General features: G+C 46.4%; 1 protein-coding gene across 3 annotated transcripts; it reads right to left on the bottom strand.

Annotated features, from left to right (window-relative positions):
• Positions 1 to 1,572: 1,572 nt before the first annotated feature.
• ZNF398 (zinc finger protein 398) lies at positions 1,573 to 24,245 on the bottom strand. 3 transcript variants are annotated; one of them, XM_036246758.1, is made up of 6 exons: positions 24,195 to 24,245; positions 20,497 to 20,892; positions 14,175 to 14,301; positions 13,512 to 13,625; positions 7,588 to 7,701; positions 1,573 to 5,579 (listed from the first exon to the last, which is right to left on the bottom strand). In XM_036246758.1, exons 1-6 carry the CDS (start codon positions 24,216 to 24,218, stop codon positions 4,423 to 4,425), a joined length of 1,932 nt encoding a protein of 643 aa, XP_036102651.1. In that variant the 5' UTR covers positions 24,219 to 24,245; the 3' UTR covers positions 1,573 to 4,422. The 3 variants fall into 3 exon arrangements, with proteins under 3 accessions (XP_036102651.1, XP_036102650.1, XP_036102649.1); XM_036246757.1 differs by having other exon boundaries at positions 14,154 to 14,301; XM_036246756.1 differs by lacking the exon at positions 24,195 to 24,245 and adding an exon at positions 22,060 to 22,126.
• Between the last annotated feature and the right edge of the window lie 3,437 nt (positions 24,246 to 27,682).

Genomic DNA, 27,682 nt, shown 5'->3' on the forward strand with positions numbered 1-27,682 from the left:
CAAAAGTCATTGTGTGTGTGCATGCATATATGTGCATGTGTGTATATGAAATTGTGGTCAGTTATACGCATTAAAAAAAACCCAGTAGGGCCAGAAAGGGAGGCATAAGAAAGTGACAAATGACTCCTTTTGCAAAATAGAAAAACAACAGCACCTTCCAGGTCCTCTATGCAAGGGACAATAAGCTCTGGTCGCTGACAGTGCTCATGAAGTAGAAGTCCTTGAAGGCATCCTGATGCAGGTGACGCACATTCAGGTGAAGCCGACTTCCTCCTCTCCCAGCCACGTTTGAAATGCCATGCTGCGCCACTGCTTGCTCATTTCCAAGTCACAGACCCTGGCGCTGGGACCACAGGACCTTCCCTTCCAACCACAGCTGATGGAACCAAGATGAGCATGTAACCAAGGGGCAGCCAATCCAAGGGTTGGTTGAAAACGTCTGTGGCCTGGTGTAGGAGGAGGAGCAGGGCCAGACCCCGCAGCTTAGAATCTGAGGCAAGGAAAACCAAGGGGACCAGAGCCACAGGCTGTCACAGCACACAGGAACCTGTGGAGCCAGGAGCACAGAGAAGGCAGAGTAAAAGTACAGACTGCATGGAAGCAACAGGCTGAGACATCAAGAATCACGTGCTGCAGAGCAGCCTCCGTGGACACGGCTCTAGGCTCAGCCGCCTTTCTGGCCCTCTCTGGTGGGTCCCGTGCACCTCTTGATGGCTGCCATCCTGACGCCTTCTACGTGTCAGGCTCTGTGCTCAGCACTTTCACAGGTATCCCCTAACCTAATACCTCAGAGGCAGAGGTATCATTCTCCCTACTTTACTGATAAGGAAACCAGGCTCATGATGGTTGAATAATACATGTATGTCAGGTTACTTCTGCTGATACAGACTTGAATCTAGGTCTGAGTCCATACTCTAAACCCACGTGATGTGGCCTCAAGTTAAGCCCTGTGCACTGTCCACCTCCATCCCCCACCCCTGACGTGACCTAACTTCACTGCCTTTTGCTTCTAAGAGCCCAACACTTCCCTAGTCAAAGAATGTCCTCTGTGTACAAATCCTGCTTCCTTTGTTTAGTGAAGGGAACAGGGTCAAAGGTAGCCACCAAGAGCATGTATCTGAAGATAAGAGTTCAGAATTCCTGGTCTACAAGAGCCTTGTGGGGAAAGATTTGCTTTTATTCTTTGCTACTGAGCAGCCCTTGGGCCGCTAGCTGTTGAGGGAAGCTACAAGCTGGAGGAAGGGGCAGGATGCTTTCTTGCCCCTACTCAAGAGGAAATCTGAGCAGAAATTTGGGTTCTCCATACCATTTGGAATGAAGATAAAGGAACTCGGGTCCTTTTATACCACCAAGGCTTCTGCACAGACAGTGGGCATTTGTTCCTTGCCAGTAAGCCACAGGGTCTGGCCTTGGTTGAGATAGGCACAGACACTCAAATCTCTCAAAAATGCTTCAAAAAGCAGCCCAGCAACCCCCCGTGGGAACTCTGCAGACTGTTACTGACGAGGGAGGTGTGTAAAGACTGCCCTGGCTAGAGCCCAGCCACGGTGTCACCAACACCACACATCCAGCAGAAAGGACCAGTCATCGGCTTTCATCTTCTAGACAATTTCCATTTATTTTCACACCTGTGGCTGAACCAGAGGGTCATCTTATGGTGACAATGAAAAACCTAGTAAGCAGAGTGGATCTGGTTACAGTCAACACCTGGATCCGCTCTAGCGAGATGGTGCCTATCTGTGTGACAATACAGACCGCTTCATCCGGAGGGCAGACTGAGGAGCACGTTTCTGGCTTTTCCTCTTCTCTGTCACATCTGCTCATGACAACCAATCCTCAGGTACATCTTTAACTGCTGAGTTAAATGCAGTTCCTCAGGAACTCCTAATAGACCAAGCTTCTCCATAACTAAAACCTTTCTGTTGGACTTAAATCTTTTCCACTGATCCATTTTACTTACCCATTTTTGAATCTCAGGCAAAAAAACTCTGTAATTTGGAGCTGTCCTGGAGTTCTACCTTGTGGAGGGGGAGGAGACCAGAATGCACCACAGTTGAACTCCTAGTCTGTACCAGGGCCAAAGTTTAGGACACCTACTTCCATCTTTCTGGCATGGCCCTGCCCACCCCTTTCACTCAGCTTCACGGTTCTTGCTTCATTGATATATTAACTATGTTCACTTCTTGCCAAAGTCTGGGACCCTGTTGACTACAGTTCCTTGCAGAAGGGACTGTGGGATCTATCTGCAGCATTTTAACCCATGGGTCTCTTTCATTAGTAAGGTCCATGTCCTCAGTAAATCAATGAGTAAAAAAGAATTTTCCGTGTTATATAGTCCAAGATCACACCTAGAATCCCTTCTCCAGCACACCGTGGTGAATGCTTAAATCTGTTCGGAAAAGGGAACGCACCATCTAAAGGTGGTACCTTGATTCTTCTCCCTTCTCTTTAGGGAGATCAAGGTGCAAACCAGAGCTGGAGCTCACACTCAAGTTCCTAGTGGTTCACCCATGAAACCAGAATTCCCAGAACCTCCAATTTTCTCACAGTATGAGTCCAGATCCTAGCTGGAGAGCTCCCAACATGCCAGCATTCTCTCCTCATCTGACTCAGTGTGTTCTACGCCCTGGGGCTTCTTCAGCACCTTCACACTGGAAGATACGGTCTCACAGACACGGCTTAGGTCTCCCGCGGTTCCTGGTATTGTGGCTATCAGAGCGGATACTGTGCCGATTACTCAGAAGAGCAGCATGTCCAGACAGGACCTCCCCATGAGCAAAGCTGGCTGGGGTAATAAAGCTTTTTCCTAGTATGGTTATGCACAGGCAGGGTAAAGGTTGGGCTAAGTGATAAGGAAAAAAATGGGTCCTTCCGCTACCATTTCATCAACAAAGTGTCCTGACTACTTGCAGACCTTGTTTCCAGGCACCTCAGGAAGATTCCGGGGAAACAAGCGAGTGTGGGTATCAACAGCATTTCTGCATTCTCTGTCTTCCACCCCAGGCTCCGAGCAGGAGGAAAACAACAAATCAAATAGATTTCAGTCAAGTTTCAGCAGGAATGTCTCTGCTTTGATTTTGCTGCTTATTTGGCTTTGCCTGGATAGAAGCCAGAGACAGAGATAGGATTTTGGCAGGAGAAGGAATGTATCACAAGATATAAAAAAAATTTGACTTAGCTCACGTTTCCTCTTTCACCCACCTCATCTCACAGGTGAAAATCTGAGATCTGTAAAGGGAAGGAAAGGGACTTATGCCCAACTGCAAGGCCACTTAAGAGCAGAACAAGGCTCAGATGCTCCCAGGTGACTGAATGACCCTGACAAAAGGACACACTGTAGCCAAGGTCCCTAAAAGCAAAAGCAGAAGGAAGAGGCTATCCCTGTCTGTGCTTGGCTCTCAGTGATCTGCGAAGTCTCTCACTGGCCACTGCCAACACGGGAATGACCGGATGGGCGAACACACTCTGATGGCTCGAGAAAGATGCGTTGTCACACTAGCCTCACTGCTGAGGAGACGAAAGCTGGGCGTCCACTGGCACTGAAATACCAGAATGCTTCTGGAAAGTGCTGTGATCTTTTCTGCTGAGGACTGTCAAGAACATCAGACACCAGAAATGGAAAAGCCATCGTGTCAATAATAAGGAAGAATTGGAAGTAAATGACTCTAGGAAACGTGGTTCAGGCACAAATGTTAGGCTTTGTCATTTCCCTGGGATCTCTAGCTTTTAAAGCTGGGGCTGAGCACACCGCTCCCTCTTTTCAACCAGGACCTCAGCAGCAGTTCCAGCCGTTCAAACGCCAGAGAAGCTGGACGCTGCAATCACGCTGGTGCAAGGGAAGCACTGCTCTCCTTAAGCAGCAGTCAGATTCCTGCTCGCCTGATGATTAACAAAGGGTACTTAAGAGAATGCGTCTAGGAAACCTCGGGAAGCCATATTGAGCTATAATTTGGGGAGAGGCAGTTCATTAGCACGTGAGCGGACTTTGGCTGGTGTCTAGGGCAGCAGGAACATGGACCAAGGCTTGAGCCTTCGTCTAACAACTGTCTCACCATCAGGGGCCGGAGAAGGGCTCGGGGAAACACGCTCTGCCTCAGATGGGCTCCAAGCTGCAATCACTCTCAATCTGTTACCCTGTGACGAATTACCAGAGGCCAAAGCTTGCTTTCCTATCTCTGCAATTTCTGCTTAGGTCACATTTTTGAAAAGATGGGGATGCTGGGCTCCTTCCCAGGTCTTTCTGGGTTTCAAAATGTGGTATTCTTGTGATGCTGTGACGCTCCCAAGCTCAAGCATGTCTCTAGTCAAGCGCACAGGACCCCAAACGCATCAATGTGCCAATCAACAGTGATTACTGCGGGTGTGGAGGGGCTCATGGCTTTTCTCTTGCCCTGGGTGAGCCCTGATAACTGAGAGGAAGGTTCACAAAACTCCCCCTCCGCTGCCCTCCCCATACCATTGATTGGCCTCTAGACTTTCAGTGTTAACGCCTAGACCAGAGGTTTCGAGCCCACTTAGGAGGGGGCCTGGGGGGTCAGGCGGCTGTCCAGACGTGTCAGTCTCACCCCCACAGCCTCCACTGTGGCCCGAACGCAGGTGGTCCTTGAGTGTCTGTTTGTAGCGGAAGCTCCGGCCGCAGTAGGCGCAGGGGTAGGGCCGCTCGCCCGTGTGGATGCGCTGGTGCTTCATGAGGTGGTGTTTGCGGATGAAGCTCTTGCCGCAGTGCGCACAGCTGAAGGGCCGCTCGCCCGTGTGCAGCCGCCGGTGGTTCAGCAGGTGCTCCTTGCGCATAAAGCTTTTACTGCAGTCGGTGCACGGGTAAGGACGCTCGCCCGTGTGGATCATCTGGTGGCGGATCAGCGCCGAGTGGCCATTGAAGTCAATGCCACACTGGGGACAGGAGAAAGGCCGCTCCTGTGCATGCCCGCGCTGGTGGAGCAGGAGGCTGATTTTCAGGCTAAAGCTCCGGCCACACTGCGAGCAGCGGAAGGGCCTCTCGCTGGCATGAGCTCGCCGGTGGCTGGTGAGGCGGGCCTGGTCCGCAAAGCGCTTGGGGCAATCAGGACAAGGGAAAGGGCGCTCGGTGCTGTTATGGACCCGGAGGTGATAGGTGAGTCTTGACGGGTGAGTGAAAGTCCTGGCGCAGTGTGGGCAAGTGGGGGGTGCCTCACTGGCGTGGGCCTGGGAGTTACTGCCGAGCTCGGCTGGCTGAGCAAAGTGCTTGGGGCACTGGGCACAGGATAAGGGATGCTCAGCAGTGTGGCTACACTGGTGGGTCAGCAGCATGTCTTGGCTGAGGCTCTTGCCACAGTGGTGGCATGAGAACATCTGCTCCCCAGCTGGAGGTGGCAGGGGGTAGCTACCCAGCTGAGTGAAAGTCACTTGTCCCTCAGACGCTTCTGCCAGGTCAGTGGCCGGATGTCCAAAAGGTGTCATGGATGCAGGCTGCTGGCTTTTGAAAGCCACATCTGAAAAAGTATCCTTTGCTGCTGCTGCTGGTGGAGAAGAGAAGGTAACGGGAACCTCGGGGCACAAGGAGGCTCTGGCAAGGCCTTCAGCTTTGATGACAAGCTGTTCATCTGAAAGAAGGGACACAGAGTCATACCCACCACCAGGTCTCACAGCAACTCTGCGCAGCCCTCCCCAGCTCTGACTGCTCTGAGCTCTCAGCTGGCTCCGTAAGAAACTCAGTGGAGGGCTGAGATAACCGCCAAGCTGTCCAAGGCCCCTACGGCAAATCTGAGCCTCTTCAATGCTCTGCTTGGAAAAGGACAACGTTGGCATCAATCTTCCAAGCATTATTTTCATTATGTTCCTCTTCTGCTCACAAACTTTGAAAGAATCTCTGATGCCTATTGTGATGGCCTAAAATCATGTATTAATCTACTCCTATTCCCCTGTATTCTGCCAGATAAATCCTTCACAACTGTTAGCGCTCTCTTCACTGACCCTGAAAACAAAGAGCACGTTTCTGTTTCGCATCTCTGCTCATTCTGTCCTTCCTTTTGTAGAATGCGTCCACTCTCTCCAATTATACTCAGCCACATCTTGCCAGTCTTCCAAGGCACAGTTCTGGCTTCACATCCTTAGGCCTTATCCAAAAACAGAAACTAAAACCAATGCATGTTCTCCAAACTCATTTCTTTTTTTTTTTATCCTCACCCGAGGACATTTTTCCATTTTTTGCTCAGACAGAGTGGGAGGGAGGGAGAGGAAGAGAGAGAGAGAGAGAGAAACATCGACGTGAAAGGGACACATCGAGTGGCTGCCACCCGCACGACCAACCAGGGCCGGGGACAAACTGCAACCGAGGTACGTGCCCTTAGCGGGAACCAAACCCAGGTCTCTCTGGACCACAGGCTGACGCTCTAACCGCTGAGCCAAACCGGCCAGGGCTCATTTCTTGTATTAAGTCACCCATCCCACTCACCCTTGACACTTAAGAGGTAGATCTAGTATGATATGTGTGTCCCCAATATAAATATCTTTTTTTTAAAAAAAATCTTCACCTGAATATATTTTTCCATTGGTTTTTATATAGAGTGGGAGGGGAAAGAGAGAGAGAAACATCGATGTGAGAGAGACACAACGATTGGTTGCCTCCCACATGTCCCCAACCAGAGATTGAACCCTCAACCAAGGCATATGCCCTTGACTGGGAATCAAACTTGTGACTCTTGGTCCTTGGGCCAATGCTCCCATTGCTGAGCCAAACCGGCCAGGACCCGGGCCCAATATAAATATCTTGAAGAACAGAAACTATCTTATTTCCTAGAGAATAAGGATAAAGGGAATAGAAGATATTAAAAATCAGGTTGCATCTGGCTGGTGTGGCTCAGCAGTTGAGCGTTGACCCTGCACCAAGAGGTCGCCGGTTCGATTCCCAATCAGGGCACATGCCCAGGTTGTGGGCCCGATCCCCAGTGGGGAGCATGCAGGAGGCAGCCAATTGATGTTCTCTCTCATCAATGGTTCTATCTCTCTCCTCCTCATTTCCTCTCTCTCTGAAATAATCAATAAAAGGAAAAAAAATTAAATATTTAAAAAAAATAATAAAAATCAGGTTGCATTCCATTACATAAACAATGTCCCTTCTGATTCTCTTCTGTGTTTCAGATAGCAAAATAGAGATGGTGCTCACTGCCTCAGAAGGAAGACAATTTGTTTTGTTTCCCATCACTGTCTCTCCTGCGGGCCAGCTCTTTATTGACCATCCCATTTGTGCCTCCCCAACATTTTTTTCCTCCACTGCTTGTCCTGTTCCATCTTTTTGTTCTATCCTTTCTCCATAATCTTCAAACGTTCTTCTGTTTTTCCCCAACCTCATATTTTTGTCTATCTGTATGCACTTATTTTTCTTCCTCTGACCACTCTAATTTGTTTTTACAGTTAAGAGTGTTTTTTCACTTAAATTAAATCTTAGTTTGATTTTGGTTTCATTTCTTACTTGAGCATGTCATTTTTTCCCACTTTTCCCATTCTTCTCCCACTTCCTTGCCTCCACGACCCATTCCACCTGCTGTGTCTTCAGTCAGTCCTGGCATAAGCTAGACCTGCACAGGAAGGTCGCTCTGATTCATTACTCACCAGCATAGGTACCCTTGTACATGTCATTCTGCTTGGACTCCTGTGGGGCCCCCACCTGGGGCTCTTCCTCTTGTTTAATCCAAGACAGAATATCTGATGTTGAAATGCCAGGCTCTGTTTGTGGGGGGAAAGAGAATGGCCTTCAGGGACTTGAATCAGAAAGTGAGAATAATCATGTTGGTTTGTTGAATACTGCACAATTTGCCCAAATTTAACTCTAACAACAAAACCAAAGCAGCCTTTAAAAATAAATGCACACAACACCTACAGAACCAGTTCAAAATGAAATCAAATTTATTTTTACACGATGTACTCAGCTTGATTCACTATTTTCAGTGAGCTCATTTCAAAACAAATCCATTTTTATTTTGGAGATGACTTCCTGAGATAACCTAAAATCCACAGTACCTTTCATTTCATTATCAAAATTACTTTAAAAATCTCTTCACGCCCAGCCAGTGTGGCTCAGTGGTTGAGTGTAGACCCTGCCCCAAGAGGTCGAGTTCGATTCCTGGTCAGGGCACATGCCCAGGTTGTGGGCCAAATCCCCAGTGGGGGCATGCAGGAGTGGCCAATTGATGTTCTCTCTCATTGATGTGTCTATCTCTCTCTCTCTCCCCCCCTCGCCCTTCCTCTCTCTCTGAAATCAATAAAGAAAAAATATTTTTAAAAAACCTCATTTCTTTGGGTCTTAGCTTTATTATGAAATAACGAAATAAGGAATATTCTCTCCATTTAAGTAGAGAGGGCCCACAGATGTTAACTAGACAATAAGTATTTACGGTGAAACACCACATTTTCAAAGTTTGGCTTTAAAATACAGCAGGGGAAAAAAAAAGCAAAGAAACAAGATTGACCAAAACTTTTTTTTCTTTATTGATTTTTTAGAGAAAGAGGAAGGGAGAGGGAGAGAGAGAGAAACATCGATGAGAAAGAACACTGACAGCTGCCCCCTCATGCCCTGCACTGGGGATCGGGCCCACAACCTGGGCATGTGCCCTGACAAGGAATTGAACTAGCGACCTCTTGGTGCATGGGTTGATGTTCAACCAGTGAGCCACATGAGCTGGGACAAAATCTTTCTTCTTAAATGTTAATTCAAAAACAAACACACTTCCAGAATTACAAAGTGAGGTCAGTTTAAATACAGACCTGATTCCTCAGAAACATATTTTTCAGGTTCCCAATTCTAATCTCTCTCTAGGAGATCATATTACGTTTGCCTATTAAATGATACAGGCCATTGTTTCCTGAACACTGGGAGGGGGAGAATAGTATCGGTAAGTCCCTCAGACCTTGGGAGTTCTCTCAGAAAGAAAAAAGAACCGGCTCCAGAAGCTTTACACATAACGTGCCTCATCTGGCCAGCGAGAAACAGCTGTGCGTGCTATCCCAGCCGAGGCCTATACAACCCTTTTTGGCCTACAAGGACAAGCTGGCAGGCTGACAGGTCCAGAGAGTAAATTCATGCTCCCTAGTTATTTCTCAGAAAAGCCTTGTAGGCAGGCTATGGCTTTATTCCTAGAAAATGAGAACTTTCTGGTTTTCCCAATGCTTTCAATCCATCAGAGACCACTGCAATCTAAAGGCATATTCAAAGCAGAAATAAGAGCTTGGGTAGGACTAAAGCCCCAAAGACTGTCAGGTTACTCACAGAGACTGGACTCAGGTTTTAGCACATGTAACAGGTTGTCTTTCCAACATCCTACTTTGAGCTACAAGGTTGAAATGTATTAAACATACTCCAGCCTTACCTTTTCTTTCTCTTCCAGATTTTACACATATACACACACATTAAGCAGCAGGAGGGAAAAGGCTAGCTATAAGGAAAAGGATCTTTGAACAGACATCCAGAGGATAAACTTTTCTATTCATCAACGATATAAGACTTTTAAGATGCTTAACTGCTGTCCTGGCCAGTGTGGCTCAGTTGGTTGGTCTGTGCACCAAAAGAGCACCGGTTCAATTCTGGACGGGGCATATGCCCAGGTTGCAGGCTCAATCCCCAGTAGGAGGCATGGAGGAGGCAGCAGATCAATGTTGATGTTTCACTCTTACATTGATGTTTCTCTCTCTCTAAAAATAAATAAAAATCTTTAAAAAATTCTTAATTGCTTCTCTGCATTGAGTTTCTGAGTAATGAGTTAGTGCTCTAGAAACCTCAAAGTGATTCATGTGGCTTTGACATTTTTTTTGTTTATCATTATGAACTCATAGAATGTTATACATTTCATGAGTTTCAATCCATTGTACTCACTATTATTTTAATGGCCAGGAATGTCTAATCACTGGGTTGTACACCTGAAACTAATGTAATATTGTATGTCAACTGTAATTAAAAGATAAAAATAATTTAATTGAAAAAACAAAAACAAAACTTGCCTTCTCTTTAAAAAAAGAAGTCTCCCCAGGACTACAAGATTGTGAAAAAAATTCATCTTACTTTTGGGTCACTCTAAAATCTTGGCTCGAGTCCACGGCTTTCAAACTAGAAGAAGGGACGGATAATGGACTTTCAGTGATTATTTCACCTGAACCTCGTGCCAAGTTTTTCTCCAAAGAATTCTAAAAACCTGGAGTTCAGTATTAAAACAATCAGTGACCAAATAATGGACACATACACACAGCTGGTCTGCAGTTTGGCCTTAGTAATAGAGTTAAAGGAGAATTTCAAGTTTATATTTTCCTGTATTCTCCCATTCATTAGGATTCTCAATTAATTGCAAGCAATTTTATCTGAGATACTAGGTATCAATGAGTATTCCATATGAGGATATAATTTCTCTTTCCCTTCATCAGATTCAGATGATGGTGATGGAGAGAGCACAAAATGAACTTCATTGCCCAGCTGGTGTGGCTCAGTGGATCAAGCGTTGTCCCATGGACTGAGAGGTCCTGATTCAATTCCTGGTCGGGGCATGTGCCTGGGTTTGGGCTCCGTCCACAGTGGGGGGTGTCCGGGAGGCAGCTGATCGATGTTTCTCTCTCACATTGATGTTTCTCTCTCTCTAAAAAAAAAAATCAATAAAATATTTTTAAAAAATTAACTCCATTCTATCTATATATTTTTATTTAATTATAACTCACAGTTCTTCTGAAAGCTCTAAGATGGAATAGCAAATTACAGGTTTTATTTTATAAGAAATATGGATAGAATCCAAGTGTATTTTAGAGAATTAAGTACCTCAATATTCTAATATAAACACGCTGGTCTAACAACAAATTTTATGATATATTAAAATTGATCAAAACATGATATTAGAGAAGCTGCTTGCTCAAAAATAAAAAAAAAATTGAATTTTTTTCTATTAGAGCAAGATGATCACTTCTCAGCCTTTTGGCTAAGATCAGGTATAAAACGATGAAAAATGACTTAAATAGAGTTAAGTGGAGAATAATCTATCAAAAAGATGTTTTACTAGTTCTGTCACTAACGAGGACTAGAATTAGTATCCTCCGCCTAGTATTCATGTGAAGCGATCTGTTATGCACCTTAAGGACCAGACAGTTGAATACTTCTCTACTGAAAGGGACCAGGACTTTCTAAACGTGTAAGGAGAGAGGACATGGACACAGGCCCGTCAGAAAGGCCGGCTTGCAGGCTGGCCCGGGCTGGCAGACAGCTGCCTGTGCTGGCAGGAAACTCCCCCGAAAGGTGAGTGCCCCAGTGGGCCTACGCTGTGTTGTGTAGCGCATGCTGAGCACCTGCTTTCCTCCCCGGACTCTGGAATGCTGGCGTGTGCTTGCAGAGGGTGCCTGCGTGCCCAGCTCCAGGAAAACCTTGGGCACCGAGTCTCTCATCAGCTTCTCTGAGACAACTCTCTGCCGAGCGTCACGGCCCGGTGCTGGAGGAATCGAGTGGGTCCTCTACAGAGCAAAGGACTCTGGAAGCTCCTCTGGTTTCCTCCAGACTTCGCCCTGTGCCTTTTATCTCTGCTGTTTTGCTTTGTATCCTTTCGCTGTAATAAATTTTAGCCCCAAGCACATCTATATGATGAGTCCTGTGTGTTTTCCTAGTGAATTACCGAACCTGAAGGTGGTCTTGGGACCCCAAACACAGCCTGGAACTTTTTTTTTTTTTTTTTAAAGAGAACAAGTACTGAGACAGTACTAGAATGACACAGGAGACAATTTAAAGTCCCCTCACTTGCAAAGTTGACGGTTTGAACAATACAAAGAAAATAATTGACTTAGTAAGAATTCTTCAATATATAGTTAAACATAAAAGTGGGGAAATACATTTGAAGGTTTTTTCAATGCTATATACTGATTGGTCCACGTCTTATGACTCCTATCCTCAAGTTCTGGTAAATGTCTAGGTTGTTAATCACCAATGAAAGCTAAACTATAAAGAATCAAAGCACAGTATTAAGTAAATTAAAAACTTACACTGTTTAAGTAAAAATGTATAAATGTATATATGTAGACTACCCAAAAGTTGACAAGATGGCAGCTAAATGACACTTTCATACGTCCTCACAAAACCAATTTACTTACATCTTTTCCATTCATCCCAAAGTAAAATGACATACTGGTTTATATTTGCTGAGGGCTATGTTAGGTGACTAGTGACAGACTACAGAGTTATTTCCATCAATGAACCTTTCTGATCAAGTCACCCATCTTTATTGGTGATGATTTCAGACTCATTATATATATATATCCATGACACAGACATTAATCAAATTCAACCTGCTACATTGCCCAAATACTATCCCCCACACATTCTTTTTAATTTTTTTTCCTTTATTGATTTTTAGACAGAGAGGAAGTGAGAAGGAGAGAGAGACAGAAACACTGACGAGAGAGAACAATGACTGGCGGCCTCCTGCATTCCTCGCACGGGGGATCAGGCCCACAACCTGGGCATGTGTCCTGACCAGGAATCGAACCGGCAACCTCTTGGTGCATAGGTCGACGCTCAACCACTGAGCCACACTGGCCAGATCACCCACACATTGTTAAAAATAAGATAATGTGTGGCAAATACATGCTTACCTCAGAGAGAATGTTCACTTAAGATTTGAGCATTTCTTTTTATGTAAAATTTACCTCAAAGGGAAAAAACCGTAACTCTAGGTTAATGATATTCATGCTCAACTACTTAGGGGGACATGGGTTGGTGTCTGTACTGATTTTGAAATACATTGAAAATAGGATGAACGGATTAATGGATGGACAGAAGGGCGCAGAGATGGGTATATATGTGATAAGACTAAAATATTAGTAGTAGAAATCTAGGTGACAGGTATCTAGGTGTTCACTGTTAGTAGTTTGACTTTTCTGTTAGAAATTTTTTGGAATAAAATGTTAGAATAAAATAACAGTGTATGGGACAGGGATGAGGTTGTGAGAAGTTCATCTAGTAGAGACACCTGGAGGATGAACTTTCTGTGAACTTTCTATCCAGCAAAGAACAAAAATGGCATAAGATTTTATTCTACCAGCAGAGGCAGGGCTTGAAAGAGACAATACAACTGGGCGCTGGCTAGCAGTCTTCCCCACACACTATCAAGCAGCTGTAAACGAAAACGCTAGGGAGGGTCACTTAATGGTAGCTGGCCCCCCCACCGGCACCCTCTGCTAAGTGCATCTCCGAGGGACCTTGCAGGCCCCAGCCCCTGCTGCACTTCTCAACGGCCAGGTGCACAGTCCCTGGAAGCCTCTTCCTCCAGACAAGCACCTCCACTTGCTCTGTCGTCTAAGGATGTGTTTATTTTACTAAATAGGGTTCACAATCTTTGTCATGGAATGCAATCAGCAGCCCTCAGAAGTGTGGTAGAGGGGGGAGGGCATGGGACAAGGTGGTCTCTCGGCTCACTCTCACTGAGAGGCTCTGGAAGCCCCGAGGCCTGCCTTCTTAGTCTTAGCCACCATCTCTGACCAGGAAAGGGAGACAGGAGTGGTGAGCCTCTCCTGCTTACCTTCACTGGGGTCGGTGGGAATCTCACTTTCCTCTGGCCCCGCCTGGTCCTCCGTATTATGTTCTCCTTCTGGCTGAATCTGAGATAAGACATCAGGTTGACTCATGGCATAATCTAGGAGGAAGAAGGGAAAGGGGCTATGACAAAGAGATAAATGAAAATGACAACTAATTGCCATCAAGGTTGAGCTGAAGGTTTTGAGGTCCACAGTCCAGGGACATTTCTTTTAGATTCTAGATCACTTCTCCCCATCCATTCACCTCCAACTATGGATGATATCTGTTCAGAAAACAGGTAGAAAGGTAACACGTGGGAAAAGCCCACGAGCTACTTTAGCACGGCCCACCTGCCACTTCCATTGAGTAAGAGTGACAGGGTGTCTCAAGGGGAAGGATCAAGGCCCTCTCAAAGTGAGGCTATGCATGGAAATCACTGCAGCTGGCACACCCATAACCTAGAACTTCATTCTATGTCCTATGACTGGCCCAAGGAGAAATTATATTTCCTATTTAGCAAGGGTGAACTGGAAATCTCTGGCTTGGAACCGGAACCTGAAGTGTGTAAGGAGAGCACGAAAATGAGGACCACTGCAGGAAAAGGGACTGTTTTGAGCCCTCTTGGGGCTGCTGTCACCTCACTCACAAGGTACCAACTCAGCCTCACCCATGGAGATGAGAGACTCGTAGTTGCCCTTCATGATATTCTTGTAAAGTTCCTTTTGCCATTCTTCTAACTTTTCCCACTCTGGAGTGGAAAAGTAGATGGAGATATCATCAAATGTCACAGGCACCTGAAATCACAATGACACTGGGGTCAGTCCCTTCCACTGCAATTCAATCATTCAATAAATCTATATCAAGTGTCTTCTAGTTATGAAAATTATGTGAGCTACTGAAAGGATACAGGAAAAAATTACGACACAGATCCAACCTCCAGGAGTTGACAATGTTTTCAAGGAGAAAAGTTATAAGCTTCAGGGCTAGTGTCACTCAGAGAGAGGTACAAATGAGAAGCAGTATTTAATTCACACAGAACTATATATTCTGAATATCCACTAAGTACAAGGCTTATCCTAAGCACCAGGATTATAAAAATAAGCTTTCTGCCCAAAGGAGCACATGGCTGTATTCAAATTCGGGGCACGGACAAGGAATCTGGAAATAGCTGCACTGGGGCTGTGGTGAGTCTAGGAGACAGGACTCTGGGTAGTCCTAGAGGACAGGAAGGTTACAAACAGGCTAGAGCCATAAATCGCTTGTTTTTACATCTTGCTCAGCACCAAAAATTTGTCTCAGGTCAAGTAGATACTCAATAGTTTATCTTTATCTAACCTCACTACACAAAAGATTTGTGATAGCTTACAACAAAAATACAGATAAAATAATGACAAAAATAAAGGATCAGGATTGGGAGACCACATCTACAACAGCACCAAGGAGGAGACAGAGAGGCCATCACCAGATCAGAATTCTCAATGAGTTTCTCGCTGAGACCCAGAAGATGGGCGTGTGCCGGGGTCCAAGGTGTAGAGGAAGTGGCACCTCCCTGTACACAGGAAAGGGCTGCAGGTGAGAAAGAAGCCCAGAGCCTCTGAGCTCAAAGCTGGCAGCTACAGGAGCAGGGGTGCAGTGACAGCGAGCTGCAGCTCGAAGGTCTATCTTTAGAACAGCGGGCCCCCACTGTCATCCGCATCAGCCCCGGCAGAGTGAGGTAGCAGCAGCCTTCACCACACAGCCGAAACCACAAAACTCATCTGTAAAGAAATTTCCCCACCTGCCCAGAGACAGCATGGGAGTCTAGTATGAGTGCTGACAGCTAGGAGTACCACCTTGCTGCTGGCCTCTGGGCAGTCCCTGCACTGCCTACTTGCTCCTCACCACAGCACCTTCTGGTGAAGCCCATCTGTGTGGAGCATCCACAGACCTAGCCTGCTCCTGCAAAGGGAGGATCCTTTGGTTAAACAGACTTAATCGGTGGCAGAGAAGACATGCCAGCTTCCTATAATTAACCTACGAGTCAATCAAATCCTCCACTTATAAATATGAATATACAACCAAGGATTACTCAATATTAAAAAAAAAAAGAAAAAGAAAAACACTAATAGCACTAAGATGAACAAACACTACAAACAATCCTAGAAAAAAAACCAACAACAATAAACTGAAAATAGCCCTGGCCAGTTTGGCTCAGCGGTTAGAGCATTGGCCTGCGATCCAGAGAGACCTGGGTTCGGTTCCCACTAAGGGCACGTACCTTGGTTGCAGTTTGGCCCTGGCCCTGGTTGGGCCCTGCGGGAGGCAGCCACTTGATATGTCCCTTCCACATTGATGTCTCTCTCTCTCTCTCTCTCTCTCTCTCTCTCTCTTCCTCTCTCTCCTTCACACTCTATCTGAACAAAAAATGGAAAAATGTCCTCAGGTAAGGATTAAAAAACAAAAAACAAAAACAATAAACTGAAAATCAAACAAACTTCTAATACACAGTCACAGAGAAATTCAAACACATATTGCATTCATTAAAAAATGTAGGCTGTGCCCAGCCAGTGTGGCTCAGTGGCTAAGCACTGACCCATGCACCAAGAGGCATCAGTTCAGTTCCCGGTCAGGGCACATGCCCAGGTCATGGGCCAAATCCCCAGTGGGGGGAATGCTGGAGGCAGCCAATCCATGTTCTCTCTTCTCTCCCTCTACCTTCCTCTCTCTCTAAAATCGATAAAGAAAAAAATTTTTTTTTTTTAATTTAGGCTGCTTTTTAAAAAGAACCAGAAAATAAATATTCTTAAAAATTAAATATATAATTGTTAAAATAAAAAGTAGAAAGGCTGGAGAGGAAGGTCACAGAACTCTAATTTAAAAAGAGGAAAATAAGAAGGAAAAGTAATGAAAGAAAAAGACAATCATCGATCACCTATCAAACTAGTTCCAAGATGAAAACAGAAAAAAATATTGGGAGGTGATGCAAGGTTACAAATATAGATGCATAGAAATAAATTTCCCAAAGCTAAAAAGATACCAGTCTTCTGATTGGAAGGTCATATCAACTGCCCAACACAAATTTAAAAAGTCCTACACCCAGACATATACTCAATAAATTTTAGAAAAACTAGTATGAATAGAAGATAAAAGCTTCTGAAGAGAAAAATAGATTTCTTACAAACAAATGAGAATTGATTTGGTAGTAAATTTTTCATCGATTGCATTTGATGTTATGAGACAAAGGACCAATGCCTTTAAAACTCTGAGAAAAATGAAATATTATTCAGAAGGAAATCCTGATATGCTACATGGATGAACCTGGAGATGTTATATAAGTGAAATAAGCCAATCACAGAAGGACAGAGATTGTATTATTTCACTTACATGAGAATCATCAGGTTCACAGAAATGAAGCAGGACGGGGGGGTGGCAGGAGGAGGGGAAGGCAGCACTTTCTGGGCACAGAGTTTCTGTTTGGGAAGTTCTGGAGATGGTGGCGGTGATGGCTGCACAACAATGTAAATGTACTTAATGCCCCTGAACTTAAACACGGTTAAAATGGTAAATTTTATGTATGTTTTACGTTTTACCACAATTCTAAAAATTAAAAAAAAATTCTGAGGGAAGATTATTTTGAACTTTGAATTCAAAAGTAAAGGCGTCCCTGATGGGAGTGGTTCAGTGGCGGAGCGTCGGACCGTGCATCGAAGGGTTGTGGGTTCAATTCCTGGTCAAAGGCATGCACTTAGCTTGCAGGTTCGATTCCCTGTCCCCCGTCAGGGCACATGTGGGAGGCAACGAACCAATTGTTGTCTTTCTCATACCAATGTTTCTCTCTCTGCCCCCCTCCCTACCTTCCACTCTTTCTAAAAAATAAATGGAAAAATAATATCCTCCTGTGAGGATTGACATAAAAAAACAAACAAAAAAAACCCCCAGACAGACAGAAAGAAAACAAAAGGGCAGAATAAGAGCATTTTCAACAAAGCAAGGACACAAAATTTTACTTCCCATACACCAATCTAGTGAATCTTCAAATATATGTAATTTCATTAAGAAATCTTTAAGAAAAATCACAACATTATCTTATATATTATTTTAGAGTTTAAGATGGACAGTTTAAATGTTACTCATTTACTTAGGTAAGTCGATAAGTAACTTTAACTTACCTTTTCTGTTATTCTTATGGCAAATGCTAAGTTTGCACTACCCTAAACTTCTGGAGGGGCTCCCAACACAGATAAAACACACTGTGGGAAAGGTTCTCCATCAGACCCTGACTCTGAGACCCTTCCAGGTACCTCTCCCTTGAAAGAGTCAGTTAACCTCATTTTATCCATTTCCTCTCTTCCCATTCACTTGTTGTTGTTGTTAATCCTCACCTGAGGATATTTTTCCATTGATTTTTTTTTTTTTAAGAGAGAGTGGAGGGGAGGAAGGGATGGGGAGGCAGAGAGAGAAACATCCATGTGAGAGAGATCGGGCACCCTGGCCGAAGATTGAACCTGCTGTAATCCACCCTCCAGTGTGCCGGTTGATGCTCTAACCACTGAGCACACCAGCTTGCGCCCCATTCACTCTTCAACCGGCTCCATTCAGTCTTCTATTTCCACCACTGAAACAACTCTCATCAAGGTCACCAGCCTATGTTGCCAAATCATATTCACTACCTTCATCTTTCTAGACCTCTTAGTAACATATTCAATTCAAGTGACAGTTCTCTCCTTGAAATGCTTTTTCTCCTTGTCCCTGTGACCCCATACTTCTCTGTTTTGTTTCTTTTCCTACCTCAAGGCCACTCCTCCTACCCCTGGAGCTTTGCCCTTGAACTCTTTCTCTCCTGCAGTACACACTTCCAGACTCATGACTCATACTGCAATCTGTACATCAACAATTCCCACATACTTCTCACCTTTGAGCTTCAGAGACCACTTGACACCTCCCGTATGTGTCACAGGTATCCCAAACCTGCCAAAGGAAAACCCCTAACTCCTTCCCACCCCCAAGATAGTCCCCATCTCAGTAAGTGTCAACACCATCCATCCAGTTCTTCAAGCCCAAAGCCTAAGAGTCACTGAACGGAAGGTCTCTAAGAGCACATGCTCTGGTCTAAATACAACTCTGTTATTTATACTTACTAACTGCATGATCTTGGACAAGTTAGCATTCTTAAGAAAATAACGAAAACACTCACAAACAGTAAATTCTAAGTAAATATTCACACAGTAAATTTATAATCACCGTTGTTCTTAACTCCTCATCCCCTAGTTCCTATTGGCAAGTCCTACTGTCATTCTACCATCAAAATGTCCTCAGACTCTCCACTTGTGTCCATCTCCACCGCGGCTACCCTCACCCAAGCCACTCACACCCCTCCAGCTACTACAGCTGCCTTGTTAATTTTCCGTTTCTGTTCTTACCCCCACGATCCATTCTCCACATAGCAGCCAAAGTGATCCTTTCAAAATATATACCAGATGTGCCTCCTCTGCTTAAAACCCTCCCATTTCTTCCCCTAGGAGTACTACGATAAACCCAAATTCCTTCCTCTGGTCTCCAATGCCCTACATCCGTGGCTCACAAACCTAGCCACGTATTAGAATCAGCGATGGAGCCTGAAGAATTATGCATGCTTAGGCCCCATCCTGGACCTATTATATCAGAATCTCGAGGTGTGATGTCCATCAAAACTTAAAAACCCTCAAGGTGATGCCTATGTACAGCCAGGGCTGAAAAACTGCCCCAAATGACTGACCCTGCACATTCTTCCAGTCATGCTGTTTACTCACTGCATACCTGCTAACTAGCCTTCCCCCTTCCCCTCGGCTCCAAGTTTGTTTGTGCCTCCGGGACTTTGCACTAGGTGTTCTTACTGCCAGAAAGCTCTTCCTCAGATCTTCTCACAGTTGGGTCCTTCCTGTCAACCAGTCTCAGCCTAAACATTAGCTCCTTTATGAGACCTTCTCTGACAGCCAATCTAAAATAAATCACCAGACAGCACCTTCATTTTTATCAAAGCACTTACTATAAAACAAATAGGAAAATGAATACATTTATCTTTCTTTCTCCAGTAAAATTTAAGCTCTAGGGGAGTTTACAGGAATTGTTCATCGCTGTGCCTTCAGGACACAGATATCAAGCAAAACAGTAAGTGTTCAAGAAACATTTGTTGGATGAATGAATAAGTAAACAGGTACAGTTGGGAACCAGCTGCCTCAAGGCTGTTTCCCATAGCGTAAGAGAAATATTTATCTCCTTTTGTTTTAGAGGCTATCCCCTCCAGAAAGGCCGGGCCGCAGCACGGAAGCACACCTCTTCCACACGGGAGCTGAAGGACAGGGCCACAGAGCACCCCAAACCCTTACACTGACCATTTACTCTACATCCCTCTCCTTGTCCTCCCTCTAACATTTTTACCGGAATTGCTAACAAATTCAAATGGACTGATTTAAATGATACTTAATTTAGTTTCCACACCAAGATTGTGGCAGACAGGTTAACGAATAAAAAAGTGACTTGGGGGTAATGAATAGAAGCAAAAAAGAACAAATCCACCTGCCAGATCGTCAACTTTATATTGGAAAGAGCTGCCCGAACTGAATTTTGACACTTCAAATGATCTATTAAATTGAGCATGAAATGCTTCCCAAATAGATAAACACAAAACAAATTCAAGGTTTCCAAGACTACCCCCACTAAGGACCAGTGGTACCACGTTCCATCTAGAAGTGAAGTACTGCCCTGGCTAGTGGGCTCTGTGGTTAAAGTGTTGGCCCTCACACCAAAGGTTCTAAGGTTTGATTCCCAGTCAAAGGCACGTAACCGGGTTGCAGGTTCGATCCCCAGCCCTGGTCAGGGCGTGTGTGGGAGGCACCCAATCAATGTGTCTTTCTCACATGGATGTTTCTCTCTCTCTCCCATGCTCCTTCCCTTCCCCTCTAAAATTCAGTGAGAAAATATCTTCAGGTGAGGATTAACAACACGAAGAACAACTAGAAATGAAGTACTACCTTTGGGATATCTCCTTTAATACCCGGGGGCAGCCGCAGGATCCAGAAGTTCCTGTTCCTCAGCAGGTTCTCCAAGTTCTCCAGCCGCCTCTGCAGCAGCCCGTACTCCTGCAGCAGGGTGCCCAGCACGGCCCACTTGCCATCCAGCTGGTTCCCAAGATCAGCCACTGTCTTTTCGCAGCTGGCCAGCTTCTTCTCTGCTGTCCCCGTCCGTCCTTCCAGGTGCAGGAGCCGCCGGCTGTGCACGTCCACCTTTCTCTCTATCGCCTGCACGGCTGCCACCACTGTCCACAGGGAGATGGCTGCCGTCTGCAGGTGTGCCTCGTTTGCTGCTGGGGGTGTGGGAAGAGGAAGGGGCTGCAGGGATGTAAGGCATTCGGAGTCCCATTCAGAAGTCTGTGTGCAGTGGAGAGATAAGACAAGACACTGAATGTTAGAAGGAGCCCTAATCCAAACTCACACGAGATAAGGACTGCTTAAATGGCCATTTGAAATTCATCTAAATATAGTTTTAGTACTGCCTGCATAAGCCTTGTCTTCATGGAGCTCATTGGCATCAAAAGCCAAGAGAACTGCTTTGGTGGGTCAGGGATGAATTAGATTAAGACAGTGAGTGAAACTGGACCAAGAACCATCCTGGCATATTCCCTAGATTGAAGGAACTTCAGCCAGCTGTCCACAGGCTCAAGCTGTTGCTGCATTCTCTGTGAGTGGGAAAGGCCTACATGCCCCAGGAACTTTCCAGATTTCACCCAGCTCACTGCACTCTGATAAACCCCTCACTGTCTTATGCCCTGACCCTGTCCACCACTCTGCTTACAAACCACAACCATACCATTCAGTAATAGCTGAATAAGCATTGAAGGTTGAATCTGGAGGGTTATAAAACAGAAGGCAGCCCAGCCAGTGTGGCTTGGTCGAGCACTGACCCTGCACCAAGAGGTCGCCAGTTCGATTCCGGTCAGGGCACATGCCCAGGTTGTGGGCCAGATCCCCAGTGAGGCGCATGCAGGAGGTGGCCAATCGATGTTCTCTCTCACTGATGTTTCTCTCTTTCTCTTTCTCTCAAATCAATAAAGAACAAACATTTTTTTTAAATTAAAAAAAGAAAGAAAGAAAAAACAGAAGGCAGAACAGATTTGTTTAACTTTATACTGTGTTACTCCATAGCGCAGAACTAGAACCAACATGGAATTTTTAGGCAGGCAAACTTTGGCCTATATAAGTAACTTTTGAACTAGATCTTCCAAGAAAGTAACAGGCTGTCCCATCACTGCACGTACATTGAAACACCGTATTTAAAAAAAGAAATTCCTACAGCAAACAGGAGGTTGGGTGAGCATGACCTCTAGGAAGACTTCTGACGCTATGGTAACCGGCTCTCTGGCTACAACCTCCCACCTCTCCAGCTCACCACCTGCCTTATTTTCATTTTACCTGCTCTGCAATCCCACTAAACCCGTGACCATTCCATTTGCTGCTGGTTTATCAACCTGCTCCAAGCTTTGCTTTCCTCCTCAGTTGATCACTTTAGTCACCTTTATTCAACCCTTTCTGCCTCACCTGTTCAGCTAACCGCCAGGCTTGAATCAGTCCAATCGTTCTCATTCTCTGTTCCTGTAAGCAGGCTGGTAAGTCACACAACCAGGTAAACCAGTGTTATCACACAACAACAGTCTCTAAGCTCAGCAGGGACTCAACGCTGCCTGGTGGCCCCCTTGCTGCTTTTCCCATTCCATAGAGTGGCTGCTACAAACCCCGGGCCCTGTCCTTACACGTTCACTACAGTGCTTCGCAAACGAATATGAGTAAGAATGATCTGGAGATCTTGTTAAAATGCAGTCTTTGATTCCGTAGGTCTGGGAGGACAGCTGAGATTCTGCATTAACTAGCTACGCGATGAGAAGGGCTGAGAAGGATCAGTCGTGGCCGCTGCAGGGCCCCTCACTCTCAAATGACAAGGAGAAAAAGATTATATCAAAACTCTCTCAACGTTTTTCTTTTTCTTCATTCCTTCCCACCTCAGACTCAGTAATAACTTAATCCATGCTTTCTTCTTTCCTTCCCACAGAGAAAAGGGTCATCCTATTTAAAACTAACCTCTCCACTCGTGCTCCGAATGCCAAATCATTTTTAGGTACATTGTTCTTTACTCTTTTTTTAATGGTCAATATTTCAATCTCTCCTGATTCTTTTTCATAAGATAGACCCGCACTGTTCAGTATGGTAGCCATATGCAGCTACTGAGCACCTGAAATATGGTTATTTTGACTGACATGTGCTGTGAGTATAAAATACACACCAGATTTTGAAGACTTAGTATGGAGTTAAAATACAAAACTCGATTAACTTCTTAATTTTGGCCACGTATTGAGATATGTTGTATGCACTGGGTTAAATAAAACAGATCCTTAAGATTAATTTCATCTATTTGTTCTTACTTTGTAAATGCGACTCCTAGAAAATGTCAAGTGACCATATGTGGCTTCTGTTAGAGGTCTATTGGCCATGGCTGGCGGACACGTGCTCACATCTACTATATACTTTAAATTTTATTTCCTTTATTGATTATAGGGAGGAAGGGAGAAGGAGGGAGAAGGACAGAGAAACACTGATGAGAGAGAGAACATCAAATGGCTGTCCCCTACATGCCCCCCACTGGGGATCGAGCCCACAACCTGGGCATGTGCCCTGATCAGCAATCCAACTGGTGACCTCTTGGTACAGGGGTCAACGCTCAACCACTGAGCCACACCGGCTGGGCTAGTATGTATTTTTAAAAGACTAGAAAAAGAGAAGGTCCAAGGGCAGAGGTCGCTGAGGTGGCATTCCCCAGTGCTCGATTTCCCACCCCATTGCTACTGCTCCCCTCTTTTCCCTCTGCTTTCCCCCCCCACTCCTCAGTAGCCCAGTCTGGCTCCTGACCCACTGAAACGGCTCTCCTTGGGGGTGACCGAAAGCTTCTTAGTTGGCAAATCCAAGGCATACTTTTCAGCCCCGTGTAACCTGTCTAGTCCCTGCTCATTCTAACCTGGGTCTTATGTGCAGGGACTGAGTTGGTCACTTGCAGCCCTAGCAGCTGGCGGAAGACTTGGCCCCCTCAGGCCTGCAGTAAACATCCCCAGGATGAAGAAACACAGTCAGCCCACCCTGGGCACTGACGGGGGGCGGCCCGTGTGTCCGGCATTGTCGCGTGCTGGGCCCTGGGGACCCCTGTCCCCCCGCAGTCCTTCCACACGTCTGTGCCACCGTCACACCACATCTGTGGCTGTGCGAGGCTCAGTGGGCCGCACCGAGGGTGATTTTGTGTGGCTGCACCCAGAGCTGTTGAGTGGCCGATGACAACGTCACACCATGTCCACCGCCCTGCGTCCGGCCGGCTGCAAGGGGGCTGACTCCCTGCACTCGCAGGACACCCCTGCTGCGCTGGGGAGCCCTGGGCCTCACGCCGAGGCCCCAGGATGCGGAAAGGGACGCGCCCTCTCAGACCCGCGCTGGGCGTCGGGGTCCCAACCAACACCCAGGCCCGTCACCGGCCGACGGGCCCCGGGGGCGCCTGTGCTCCGCCGCTCGGGCTGCGCCCCGCACCTGACAGGCCCGGCTTCCCCACCTCCTCCCTCCCCGCGGGCCCAGGACCAGAGCCCGAGGCGCCCAGACCCTGCCGGGCGCGCAGCACTCGGCGCGCGGGCCGCGCTTACCGGAGCCGGGGCCGCCTCGGCCATGGCCCTGCGCTGTCCGGCCCGGGCCGCCGCCGCCGCCAGGAACCACACAGGCGGCACCCGCCCGCCCTGCCTTCCGCGCCCAGACTCGCGCGGCCGTTGGGCCCAGCTGCTCGCTCGGGGCGCGGGGACGCGGCAGAGACAGGGCCGGCCGGTCGGAGGAGCTCGGGTGGCAGGATAGCTCAGCGGCGCTCGGTCCCCAGCGGCCCTTCAGCTGGCGCTTTGTGGACACCGAGCGCACGCCGGGCACGACTGCGGCCTAGACGCGCCGTTCAGCCGGCCGCCCGCCGCGCAGCGCGCCCCCTGCTGGCCGGCGGACACTCCCGCCCCGCGGCTGGGCCGGCCGGCTCGCTCGTGCGCCGTGGTTGCTCTAGGAACCAAGCGTGTTGTTTTCTCACACCCGAGAGCGCTCAACAGGTTGCAGCTTAGGGCCCAGCGCAAACTTGGGCTCCTCTGGGGGATGTTTTCTTCCTGGAGGCCCACTGAGCAGGCACCGCCTGAAGCGAGGCGCTGGGAAGGAAGGCAGCCGGATTCAGAAACGTGGAAATGGGCGGAGAGCGCGGTGCCAGTGAGCCTGGGGGCTGGAATGAATGACACCCGGGCACACGGCTGTGATGAAAGAGGACGTTCGTCACTTGCAGAAATGACAAATCTGGCTGCCAAGATGCAGCGGTTCACGACCCACGTGGCCCGGGTTAGGAACAAAACCTCCTGTGCAGTTGTCCTTCCATCCGGATCGTTGAGGTTCTGGTTTGCTGGGTCTGTGCTCGCGGACTGGAAAGAAGCACGTGTTCTCTACCGAGGCTGTGTGTTTCCGGTTGACAGCCGCGTTACCCGGAGTTTCCAGCGCAGTCTGCCTTTCAAACACGCTGACCACGAATCAGAATCCCCCCAAACCTGTATTTCGACAACCGAATTAAGCCAATGTCCATAATAGTCTGAGCACCTAATTCACAAAAGTATGAGAACCATCCTGTTGGGGCATCTGCGTAACCAAGCTATTTTTAGACCGCAGCTACACCTGCAGTATATAAGTTGAGGTCTACCTCAATACACATTTTGGTCAAATGGAATGTTGGGTAGTTAAAAATTGCAGTGAAAGCCCAGCCGGGGTGGCTCAGTGGTTGAGCATTGATCCATACACCAGGAGGTCGAGGGTTTGATTCCTGGTGGGGGCACATGCCCGGGTTGTGGACTTGAACCCCAGTGGGGGCATGCAGGAAGTGTCCAATGGATGTTCTCTCTCATCGCTGTTTCTCTCTCTCTCCCTCTCTCTGTGTCTAATATCAATAAAAGAAAAAAATTATTTTAATTGCAGTTATATTAATCAGACCACGACAGAATGAACTAGAGAAAAATCTGAATTTTCATGGAAAGAACATTTTTACAATTTTATTATTAGAAATGTAGATAGCAGAATTTTAAAGCTGACTTTCATGCAAGAACAGTAATTTCATAGCCCTGTCAACTACTGGATACCTCCATAGCCATTAAACAGGGACTTTACTAAAAAAGATAATCTCAACTGAGTTTCATGGACCACCAACGCTAGTTCTGCCAGTATAATGTGGTAACTCTGCTACCAATTTATTAAGTGGTCCTTCCTCTAACAGGAACGTATTAAGATAAAGACTTGACTCCTTTTTAATTCTTGGTCTTGAAAAAATTTTGGATGGTGACGGCATTTAATTGAAGCAATTTCACAGACTGAAAGTTTTGCGCACTGTTTCAAGAAGATACATATTTTCAGAAGTAGATTTAAGATTGTTGTACCGCCCTGGCTGGTTTGGCTCAGTGGTTGAAGCATCTGCCCACAGACCAGAGAGTCGTGAGTTTGATTCCCACTAAGGGCACGTACCTTGGTTGCAGTTTGTCCCCGGCCCTGGTTGGGGTGGTGTGGGTGGCAACCACTCGATGTGTCTCTCTCACATTGATGTTTCTCTCGCTCTCTTCCTCCCTCTCTCCTTCCCGCTCTATCTCAAGATAAATGCAAAAATGTCCTCAGGTGAGGATTAAAAAAAAGATTGTTGTACTCAAATATTTTATTTCTGTCAATGTAAGAAACATTCAAACCTATAGAGAATTTTTTTGACTTTATTTGAGCCAAACTGTTGACAACTGTCGGGAAGAAAAATCTCAACGGATTGAGACAATGCTCCAGAGAATGGCAGTTTTGCACCTTATTTGATACATGACAATCAAAAGAGAAGACATAAGTGGGTTACATGAAATCCATTGGTGATAGATTAGGGAGGCGGGAGAGAGCAAAGCGGGGAAACCTCTGGGATTGGATGAAAAGTAAAATGATAGACACATACATCTTTTTTTTTTTTTTTTGGTACGTGCCCCTACCAGGAACCAAACCCTGGACTCTGGTCCGCCCCTCCAGCCGCTGAGCCAAACCGGCCAGGGTGACACATACATCGTTTACATAGGTGGGGACAGGATAGTTAACAGCCAACAATTAACTCAATAACAATGAGGGGATTTGTGGTCTCCAAAGAGTGGTGCCTATTCTTTGAGGGGTCTGGAAAAAGGAAAATTACTTTGACGTTCCAAAGATATGTTATTGTAGATGCAAAAAGACATTAGACTCAGTTAAGGTAAAGATTGACCTTTGTCAGGGAAGATGCTGGCCTAGGACAAGACTACCCACCATAAACTGCTTTTCACTAAAAAGTTTGAATTTCAGACCATCCTTTGTGGTTACTTTAGGTCTCTGAGTTTGCACGGCCACCACACAGCCCTCCCTGAGCTTGTCAGGTTAGCATGCAGCCCCTTTTTGTCCAATTTCCAATTTCTAATATTTTTGTCTATTCTTGCCGCTATACACAATCCTTAAAGTTTGGACCAAGAAATGTGACAATGGAGCTGTTTAACTGGTTTTCAAGTTTTTTTTGTTTTGTTTTTTTTTTTTTATCCTCACCCGAGGACATTTTTCCATTTTTTGTTCAGATAGAGTGGGAGGGAGAGAGAGGAAGAGAGAGAGAGAGAGAAACATCGATGTGAAGGGACACATCGAGTGGCTGCCACCCGCACCACCAGCCAGGGCCGGGGACAAACTGCAACCGAGGTACATGCCCTTAGCGGGAACCGAACCCGGGTCTCTCCGGACCGCAGGCGGACGCTCTAACCGCTGAGCCAAACCGGCCAGGGCTAACTGGTTTTCAAGTTAAGAAAACCATTGAACTTTCCACCTGCATCGTAGCTTTCCTTGTAGGTACACCAACTGCAGTGTCTTCCCTGGAGTAGAACCAAAGGAAAATCTTTTTTTATTTTATCCTCACCTGAGGACATTTTTTGCATTTATCTTCAGATAGAGCAGGAGCGAGAGAGGAGTGAAGAGGGAGAGAGATACATTAATATGAGAGAGACACATTGACTGGTTTTCCACCCACAAGAACCCAATTGGGGCCCGGGACAAGCTGCAACCGAAGTACGTGCCATTAGCGGGAATCAAACCCGGG

Source organism: Molossus molossus, unplaced genomic scaffold (genome assembly GCF_014108415.1).
Source record: "Molossus molossus isolate mMolMol1 unplaced genomic scaffold, mMolMol1.p scaffold_m16_p_7, whole genome shotgun sequence".
NCBI lineage: Eukaryota > Metazoa > Chordata > Mammalia > Chiroptera > Molossidae > Molossus > Molossus molossus.

Bases quoted from the DNA above. Each gene is read 5' to 3' on its own strand.
- ZNF398 (XM_036246757.1), bottom strand. From the start codon at position 24,218: ATGGCCGAGGCGGCCCCGGCTCCG. The intron at 14,302-20,496 runs GTAGTACTTCAT...TTGTGATTTCAG, and splicing joins TTAAAGGAGATATCCCAAAG to GTGCCTGTGACATTTGATGA. The intron at 7,702-13,511 runs GTAAGCAGGAGA...CCCCACAAACAG, and splicing joins TCCCACCGACCCCAGTGAAG to AGCCTGGCATTTCAACATCA.